The sequence below is a fragment of the Pecten maximus genome, chromosome 5, assembly GCF_902652985.1.
Source record: "Pecten maximus chromosome 5, xPecMax1.1, whole genome shotgun sequence".
In the NCBI taxonomy this organism is placed as follows: domain Eukaryota; kingdom Metazoa; phylum Mollusca; class Bivalvia; order Pectinida; family Pectinidae; genus Pecten; species Pecten maximus.
In genome coordinates this window covers 2,965,411-2,975,953 of record NC_047019.1, presented here as the reverse complement: position 1 = coordinate 2,975,953, position 10,543 = coordinate 2,965,411, and the positions used below count along the sequence as shown (strand labels likewise).

The 10,543-nt window shown below is 42.6% G+C and overlaps 2 protein-coding genes across 2 annotated transcripts in view; one reads left to right on the top strand and one right to left on the bottom strand.

Moving 5' to 3' along the window:
- Nucleotides 1-848: 848 nt before the first annotated feature.
- LOC117326703 (collagen alpha-1(VII) chain-like) lies at nucleotides 849-9,080 on the bottom strand. The gene is made up of 6 exons (XM_033883425.1): nucleotides 9,063-9,080; nucleotides 7,528-8,619; nucleotides 6,966-7,228; nucleotides 2,525-2,578; nucleotides 1,388-2,237; nucleotides 849-1,088 (listed from the first exon to the last, which is right to left on the bottom strand). The coding sequence occupies exons 1-6, from the start codon at nucleotides 9,078-9,080 to the stop codon at nucleotides 849-851; spliced, it is 2,517 nt and encodes an 838-aa protein (XP_033739316.1).
- A 131-nt stretch (nucleotides 9,081-9,211) lies between these two features.
- Nucleotides 9,212-10,543, top strand: part of LOC117326702 (cell wall protein IFF6-like) — a 7,629-nt gene continuing 6,297 nt past the window's right edge. Inside the window, exons 1-2 of the mRNA XM_033883424.1 lie at nucleotides 9,212-9,308; nucleotides 9,454-10,521. Of these exons, the coding sequence (XP_033739315.1) occupies nucleotides 9,212-9,308; nucleotides 9,454-10,521 (1,165 nt within the window). The remainder of the gene's footprint in view (nucleotides 9,309-9,453; nucleotides 10,522-10,543) is intronic.

The following is a 10,543-nucleotide window of genomic DNA, read 5'->3' as shown; positions in this document are numbered from 1 at the left end:
AAACTTTTAGAGCATATACATCCTAAATGTCTGTGGTGTTAGCAACTTTTAAAATATATTTAGATCTACTTTAATATATATTTTTATAGATGATTCAACATTTTCATAAAAGTTTTGTCATATTTAAGCCATTTAAACAAAGAAAAGTCAGAAAGATATAATTATGGTCATCACAGAAGGATTTTCAATTGCGGTATTGTGAATAGTAGGCACATATTACTGTTTCAAATATGATTGTTGTTTATTGGATTGAAATATTTCAATACTTGTGTCAATTAAGGCACAATTGATATTAACAAAACTATTAATCTAAATCAATTTGTAAGATAATTGTAACAGAAATTTGGAAAAAAATGATATTTTTATATGAAATAACATGACAGACATTTTGGGAGAAGTAAACAGAGATACATTATAAAAAAGTTTTATTGTGAAATGGAACAATTATTTGTTATATTCTTTTATATAGCTTTTAAATGTAAGCTAGCTGCTGTTAAACTCACTGGACAAATTCAACCAATTAAAAAAAGTTTTTTGGTTAATTTAATTATAGAAAAAAATGTTTAAAGGACTATAGACAAAGTCTGTTTGAGTATCTGTGGTGAATTACATCAAGTGTTTTCAGATTAGTTTCAATAGGAGGTGATTATATTGTCCCAAGATTTCACTTTGTTCATCCTCTCCAACCTCACCATTGTCTGTCCTGTCTTCAACCTCACCACTGTGTCCTCTCTCCAACCTTACCACTGTCTGTCCTGTCTCCAACCTCACCATTGTCTGTCCTGTCTTCAACCTCACCACTGTCTGTCTTCTCTCCAACCTCATCACTGTCTGTCCTCTCTCCAACCTCACCACTGTGTCCTCTCTCCAACCTTACCACTGTCTGTCCTGTCTCCAACCTTACCACTGTCTGTCCTGTCTCCAACCTTACCAATGTCTCTCCTCTCTCCAACCTCACCACTGTCTGTCCTCTCTCCAACCTCACCATTGTCTGTCCTCTCTCCAACCTCATCACTGTCTGTCCTCTCTCCAACCTTACCACTGTCTGTCCTCTCTCCAACCTCATCAATATCTGTCCTCTCCCCAACCTCACAAATGTCTGTTTGTCTCCAACCTCACAAATGTCTGTTTGTCTCCAACCTCATCACTGTCTGTCCTGTATCCAACCTCATCATTATTTGTCCTCTCTCCAACCTTACCACTGTCTGTCCTCTCTCCAACCTCATCAATGTCTGTCCTCTCTCCTACCTCACGAATGTCTGTTTGTCTCCAACCTCATCACTGTCTGTCCTCTCTCCAACCTCATCAATGTCTGTCCTCTCTCTAACCTCATCAATGTCTGTCCTCTCTCTAACCTCATCATTGTCTGTCCTCTCTCCAACCTTACCACTGTCTGTCCTCTCTCCAACCTCATCAATGTCTGTCTTCTCTCCAACCTCATCAATGTCTGTTCTCTCTCCAACCTCATCAATGTATGTTCTCTCTCCAACCTCATCAATGTCTGTCTTCTCTCCAACCTTACCACTGTCTGTCCTGTCTCCAACCTCACCACTGTCTGTTCTCTCTTTCCAACCTCACCATTGTCTGTCCTGTCTCCCATCTCACCACTGTCTGTCTTCTCTCCAACCTCACCACTGTCTGTCCTCTCTCCAACCTCATCAATGTATGTCCTCTCTCCAACCTCATCAATGTCTGTCTTCTCTCCAACCTCACCACTGTCTGTCCTGTCTCCAATCTCACCACTGTCTGTCCTGTCTCCAACCTCACCACTGTCTGTCCTGTCTCCAACCTCACCACTGTCTGTCCTGTCTCCAATCTCACCACTGTCTGTCCTCTCTCCAACCTCACCATTGTCTGTCCTGTCTCCATTCTCACCACTGTCTGTCTTCTCTCCAACCTCACCACTGTCTGTCCTGTCTCCAATCTCACCACTGTCTGTCTTCTCTCCAACCTTACCACTGTCTGTCCTGTCTCCAATCTCACCACTGTCTGTCCTGTCTCCAACCTCATCATTGTCTGTCCTCTCTCCAACCTCACCATTGTCTGTCTTCTCTCCAACCTCACCACTGTCTGTCCTGTCTCCAACCTCACCACTGTCTGTCCTGTCTCCAACCTCACCCCTGTCTGTCCTCCCTCCAACCTTACCACTGTCTGTCTTCTCTTCAACCTCACCACTGTCTGTCCTGTCTCCAACCTCATCACTGTCTGTCCTGTCTCCATCCTCACCACTGTCTGTCCTGTCCTCCAACCTCACCCCTGTCTGTCCTCTCCTCCAACCTCATCAATGTCTGTCCTCTCTCCAACCTCACCACTGTCTGTCCTGTCTCCAACCTCATCATGGTCTGTCCTGTCTCCAACCTCACCACTGTCTGTCCTCTCTCCAACCTCACCACTGTCTGTCCTCTCTCCAACCTCACCACTGTCTGTCCTCTCTCCAACCTCACCATTGTCTGTCCTGTCTCCAACCTCACCACTGTCTGTCCTCTCTCCAACCTCACGAATGTCTGTCTGTCTCCAACCTCACCACTGTGTCCTCTCTCCAACCTCATCACTGTCTGTCCTCTCTCCTACCTCACCACTGTCAAATTGATTATATGTTACAGTTAATTACTTTTTTAATCCATATACAATTTTCAACATTTAAAGTTTTGTTTTCATCTTCATATTCCTTTTTGTATTATTCACTTAAAAGGAACAATCAATTTGGGAATAACCAGTCCTTTACCCATTTTTTACAAATAAAAAAAAGGAAGAAAATGATGTTATCAAATTTCAAAGCAATTTGCTTTAGTGTGATTTTGTATAAACAGCTTGTATTGGGCTGTTTTCCAAAAGTATGTACCTATTTTAGTTCTGAACAAGATTATAAAAATTAGATTTAATAATGTCTCTAGTGTTACCATGGTTTTGTCTTTCATGTTATCAAATCTTTTGAAAACATTCAATAGTTTTTGAAAATAATTTTGATTGCTGTTTATATAGGGGAAATAAGTTGAGTTATAATCGATATTTTGTTATTTCAACTTAAAATTTCTACTATTGCATGAATATGCCAAAATACACCACAGACAGTAACACCACGGATAGTAACACCACAGACGGTAATACCACGGACGGTAACACCACCAACGGTAACACCACCAACGGTAACACCACCGACGGTAACACCAGGGACAGTAACACCACAGACAGTAACACCACAGACGGTAACACCACGGATAGTAACACCACCGACAGTAACACCACGGACAGTAACACCACGGACAGTAACACCACCGACGGTAACAACACCGACGGTAACACCACAGACAGTAACACCACGGACAGTAACACCACCGACGGTAACACCACGGACGGTAACACCACAGACAGTAACACCACCGACAGTAACACCACCGACAGTAACACCACCGACAGTAACACCACCGACAGTAACACCACAGACAGTAACACCACCAACAGTAACACTACAGACAGTAACACCACCAACAGTAACACTACAGACGGTAACACCACGGACGGTAACACCACGGACAGTAACACCACAGACAACACACCGCGGACAGTAACACCACCGACAGTAACACCACCGACAGTAACACCACCGACAGTAACACCAGGGACAGTAACACCACAGACATGAACCACAGACAGTAACACCAGGGACAGTAACACCACGGACGGTAACACCACGGACGGTAACACCACAGACAGTAACACCACCGACAGTAACACCACCGACAGTAACACCACCGACAGTAACACCAGGGACAGTAACACCACCGACAGTAACACCAGGGACAGTAACACCACAGACGGTAAAACCACCGACGGTAACACTACAGACGGTAACACCACCGACGGTAACACCACAGACAACACACCACGGACAGTATAACACCACAGACAGTAACACCACAGACAGTAACACTACAGACGGTAACACCACGGACGGTAACACCATGGACAGTAACACCACGGACAACACACCGCGGACATTAACACCACCGACGGTGACACCACTGACAGTAACACCAAGGACGGTAACACCACGAACAGTAACACCACCGACGGTAACATCACCGACAGTAACAACACAGACAGTAACACACAGTAACACCACAGACATGAACCACAGACAGTAACACCACCGACAGTAACACCAGGGACAGTAACACCACAGACATGAACCACAGACAGTAACACCAGGGACAGTAACACCACGGACGGTAACACCACGGACGGTAACACCACAGACAGTAACACCACCGACAGTAACACCACCGACAGTAACACCACCGACAGTAACACCAGGGACAGTAACACCACCGACAGTAACACCAGGGACAGTAACACCACAGACGGTAAAACCACCGACGGTAACACTACAGACGGTAACACCACCGACGGTAACACCACAGACAACACACCACGGACAGTATAACACCACAGACAGTAACACCACAGACAGTAACACTACAGACGGTAACACCACGGACGGTAACACCATGGACAGTAACACCACGGACAACACACCGCGGACATTAACACCACCGACGGTGACACCACTGACAGTAACACCAAGGACGGTAACACCACGAACAGTAACACCACCGACGGTAACATCACCGACAGTAACAACACAGACAGTAACACACGACAGTAACACCACAGACATGAACCACAGACAGTAACACCACGGACAGTAACACCACCGACAGTAACATCACCGACAGTAACAACACAGACAGTAACACACAGTAACACAACAGACATGAGCCACAGATGGTAACACCACAGACAGTCACGGACGGTAACACAATAGACATTTATCATAATAATCTAGCTCATCTTGAATTTGCTAATGCTTATACACATTTATAGGTTATAAATAAACTTTCAATCACTGTACTAGTTCTGACAAATTTCAAAATATCATTTATAAGATTTCCTTTTGCAAAAATTATGGTAACATCACAGACATTCAAAATGCACGAATGGGAAGGGTATTTACATTGGATGGAAGTATTTTTTTTTCTCTGTTTTAAAATGCTGTCTGTATGCCATACTGGTGTGTACAGGAATTGAAACTGCTTCCAATGCATCATGGGAATTACATGAGCAAGTTGGTAAACATCTTCATTTGAACCAAAATGTGGTAAGGTAACATGACAGACATGGATATCTTGGACATACTATTTTCCCCGATTTAAATAGGAAAGACAATAAAATATATTTAAATTTCACAATGTAACTTAAATTTGAATATCTTTAATTGCCAAAAAATATATACATGTATACATTAATATCATTTCAGAAACCATATAAAATTCTTTCAACAATCAGGCAGCCCTACCAATGGACAACATAGGATTTCATTTTTTGGAATAATATTTTAATTATTTTCTCAAAAACTTCTCATTAAAATGTCATCATTTTAGTAATAACGGTATTATGTTAGAAAAAAATGCTGGAATCATTTCTAGCGTTTTTTATGTCTCATCACATTAAATTTGTTCAAAATGCATGGTCACAAAATCGGCCAATATCCAACTACATATATTACTTCTCCTGTCAATTTTCTGTCCCCAATTCAATGGTCTGGAGAGTAATGGGATGTTTTTTACAACTGTTGTTTAACTTCAGGCACTAATCCCTAGTTGGCTTGAGAGACCAGAACCAGTTCCATCCAGACATCAACATCTGGTGAGTTTGAACATCACTTGATCCAGTCGGATTATTAGTATTCAATTTCATATCAAATGCCTCAATAAAAATTATAGTAGTACTTTCAATATTTGGTTGAAAACATGATACAATTTTTTTAAGATAAAAAAATTTATACAAATTTGATATGTATATTTATCACAACAGCATAAAGATTGGATGTTTTCTGAATTTATTAGGTATATGTCTACCAGGCTTTTTCAGGAGAACATACTCAATTTTCTCATCCCTAACATACCAAAATTGCGGCGCCTCTATTCTAGAAATAGTATAATGTTATCATGACGTCACTTTCACAAGCAGGATAGCTCCAATTTACAAATACATGTATTCAGGCACGATAGCTCCAATTTACAAATACATGTATTCAGGCGGTAGTTTGTATACGAGTCATTATCAGAAATTGGCCGATTTTCATTTGACAAAAAGGTAGAAATCAACTTGTCACAATAGAACTTTCTCTTTCAAAAAATCATAAAACTAACATCCAGATTACAGGAACAGTGGCCTGTAATGATAGGAAATGATTTTTTTGCATATTATGAGGAAACTTTTAGAGCATATACATCCTAAATGTCTGTGGTGTTAGCAACTTTTAAAATATATTAAGATCTACTTTAATACATATTTTTATAGATGATTCAACATTTTCATAAAAGTTTTGTCATATTTAAGCCATTTAAATAAAGAAAAGTAAAAAAGATATAATTATGGTCATCACAGAAGGATTTTCAATCGCGGTATTGTGAATAGTAGGCACATATTACTGTTTCAAATATGATTGTTGTAAATTGGATTGAAATATTTCAATACTTGTGTCAATTAAGGCACAATTGATATTAACAAAACTATTAATCTAAATCAATTTGTAAGATAATTGTAACAGAAATTTGGAAAAAAATGATATTTTTATATGAAATAACATGACAGACATTTTGGGAGAAGTAAACAGAGATACATTATAAAAAAGTTTTATTGTGAAATGGAACAATTATTTGTTATATTCTTTTATAAGCTTTTAAATGTAAGCTAGCTGCTGTTAAACTCACTGGACAAATTCAACCAATTAAAAAAAGTTTTTTGGTTAATTTAATTATAGAAAAAAATGTTTAAAGGACTATAGACAAAGTCTGTTTGAGTATCTGTGGTGAATTACATCAAGTGTTTTCAGATTAGTTTCAATAGGAGGTGATTATATTGTCCCAAGATTTCACTTTGTTCATCCTCTCCAACCTCACCACTGTGTCCTCTCTCCAACCTTACCACTGTCTGTCCTGTCTCCAACCTTACCACTGTCTGTCCTGTCTCCAACCTTACCAATGTCTCTCCTCTCTCCAACCTCACCACTGTCTGTCCTCTCTCCAACCTCATAAATGTCTGTCCTCTCTCCAACCTCACCATTGTCTGTCCTCTCTCCAACCTCATCACTGTCTGTCCTCTCTCCAACCTTACCACTGTCTGTCCTCTTTCCAACCTCATCAATATCTGTCCTCTCCCCAACCTCACAAATGTCTGTTTGTCTCCAACCTCACAAATGTCTGTTTGTCTCCAACCTCATCACTGTCTGTCCTGTATCCAACCTCATCATTATTTGTCCTCTCTCCAACCTTACCACTGTCTGTCCTCTCTCCAACCTCATCAATGTCTGTCCTCTCTCCTACCTCACGAATGTCTGTTTGTCTCCAACCTCATCACTGTCTGTCCTCTCTCCAACCTCATCAATGTCTGTCATCTCTCAAACCTCATCAATGTCTGTCCTCTCTCTAACCTCATCATTGTCTGTCCTCTCTCCAACCTTACCACTGTCTGTCCTCTCTCCAACCTCATCAATGTCTGTCTTCTCTCCAACCTCATCAATGTCTGTTCTCTCTCCAACCTCATCAATGTATGTTCTCTCTCCAACCTCATCAATGTCTGTCTTCTCTCCAACCTTACCACTGTCTGTCCTGTCTCCAACCTCACCACTGTCTGTTCTCTCTTTCCAACCTCACCATTGTCTGTCCTGTCTCCCATCTCACCACTGTCTGTCTTCTCTCCAACCTCACCACTGTCTGTCCTCTCTCCAACCTCATCAATGTATGTCCTCTCTCCAACCTCATCAATGTCTGTCTTCTCTCCAACCTCACCACTGTCTGTCCTGTCTCCAATCTCACCACTGTCTGTCCTGTCTCCAACCTCACCACTGTCTGTCCTGTCTCCAACCTCACCACTGTCTGTCCTGTCTCCAATCTCACCACTGTCTGTCCTGTCTCCAATCTCACCACTGTCTGTCCTCTCTCCAACCTCACCATTGTCTGTCCTGTCTCCATTCTCACCACTGTCTGTCTTCTCTCCAACCTCACCACTGTCTGTCCTGTCTCCAATCTCACCACTGTCTGTCTTCTCTCCAACCTTACCACTGTCTGTCCTGTCTCCAATTTCACCACTGTCTGTCCTGTCTCCAACCTCATCATTGTCTGTCCTCTCTCCAACCTCACCATTGTCTGTCTTCTCTCCAACCTCACCACTGTCTGTCCTGTCTCCAACCTCACCACTGTCTGTCCTGTCTCCAACCTCACCCCTGTCTGTCCTCCCTCCAACCTTACCACTGTCTGTCTTCTCTTCAACCTTACCATTGTCTGTCTTCTCTCCAACCTCACCACTGTCTGTCCTGTCTCCAACCTCACCACTGTCTGTCCTGTCTCCAACCTCACCCCTGTCTGTCCTCCCTCCAACCTCATCAATGTCTGTCCTCTCTCCAACTTCACCACTGTCTGTCCTGTCTCCAACCTCATCATGGTCTGTCCTGTCTCCAACCTCACCACTGTCTGTCCTCTCTCCAACCTCACCACTGTCTGTCCTCTCTCCAACCTCACCACTGTCTGTCCTCTCTCCAACCTCACGAATGTCTGTCTGTCTCCAACCTCACCACTGTGTCCTCTCTCCAACCTCACGAATGTCTGTCTGTCTCCAACCTCACCACTGTGTCCTCTCTCCAACCTCATCACTGTCTGTCCTCTCTCCTACCTCACCACTGTCAAATTGATTATATGTTACAGTTAATTACTTTTTTAATCCATATACAATTTTCAACATTTAAAGTTTTGTTTTCATCTTCATATTCCTTTTTGTATTATTCACTTAAAAGGAACAATCAATTTGGGAATAACCAGTCCTTTACCCATTTTTTACAAATAAAAAAAAGGAAGAAAATGATGTTATCAAATTTCAAAGCAATTTGCTTTAGTGTGATTTTGTATAAACAGCTTGTATTGGGCTGTTTTCCAAAAGTATGTACCTATTTTAGTTCTGAACAAGATTATAAAAATTAGATTTAATAATGTCTCTAGTGTTACCATGGTTTTGTCTTTCATGTTATCAAATCTTTTGAAAACATTCAATAGTTTTTGAAAATAATTTTGATTGCTGTTTATATAGGGGAAATAAGTTGAGTTATAATCAATATTTTGTTATTTCAACTTAAAATTTCTACTATTGCATGAATATGCCAAAATACACCACAGACAGTAACACCACGGATAGTAACACCACAGACGGTAACACCACGGACGGTAACACCACCAACGGTAACACCACCAACGGTAACACCACAGACAGTAACACCACAGACGGTAACACCACGGATAGTAACACCACCGACAGTAACACCACAGACAGTAACACCACCGACAGTAACACCACCGACAGTAACACCAGGGACAGTAACACCACAGACATGAACCACAGACAGTAACACCAGGGACAGTAACACCACGGACGGTAACACCACCGACAGTAACACCACGGACAGTAACACCACAGACAGTAACACCACGGACAGTAACACCACCGACAGTAACACCACAGACAGTAACACCACGGACGGTAACACCACGGACAGTAACACCAGGGACAGTAACACCACAGACAGTAACACCACCGACAGTAACACCACCGACAGTAACACCACCGACAGTAACACCACGGACGGTAACACCACGGACAGTAACACCAGGGACAGTAACACCACAGACAGTAACACCACCGACAGTAACACCACAGACAGTAACACAACTGACGGTAACACCACCGACGGTAACACCACGGACAGTAACACCACCGACGGTAACAACACCGACGGTAACACCACAGACAGTAACACCACGGACGGTAACACCACGGACAATAACACCACCGACAGTAACACCACAGACAGTAACACCACGGACAGTAACACCAGGGACAGTAACACCAGGGACAGTAACACCACAGACGGTAACAACACCGACGGTAACACCACCGACGGTAACACCTCCGACAGTAACACCACGGACAGTAACACCACAGACAGTAACACCAGGGACAGTAACACCACAGACAGTAACACCACAGACAGTAACACCAGGGACAGTAACAACACCGACAGTAACACTACAGACGGTAACACCACCGACAGTAAAACCACCGACAGTAACACTACAGACGGTAACACCACAGACAGTAACACCACCGACAGTAACACCACTGACAGTAACACCACCGACAGTAACACCACCGACAGTAACAACACGGACAGTAACACCAGGGACAGTAACACCACCGACAGTAACACCACCGACAGTAAAACCACCGACAGTAACACTACAGACGGTAACACCACCGACAGTAACACCACGGACAGTAACACCACCGACAGTAACACCACCGACAGTAACAACACGGACAGTAACACCAGGGACAGTAACACCACCGACAGTAACACCACAGACAGTAACACCACGGACAGTAACACCACAGACAGTAACACCACGGACGGTAACACCAGGGACGAAAAAAC

Bases quoted from the DNA above. Each gene is read 5' to 3' on its own strand.
- LOC117326703 (XM_033883425.1), bottom strand. The intron at 2,579-6,965 runs GTGAGGTTGGAG...TCAATTTGACAG, and splicing joins GTTGGAGAGAGGACACAGTG to TGGTGAGGTAGGAGAGAGGA. The intron at 2,238-2,524 runs GTGAGGTTGGAG...GTTGGAGGACAG, and splicing joins GTTGGAGAGAGGACACAGTG to GACAGACAGTGGTGAGGATG.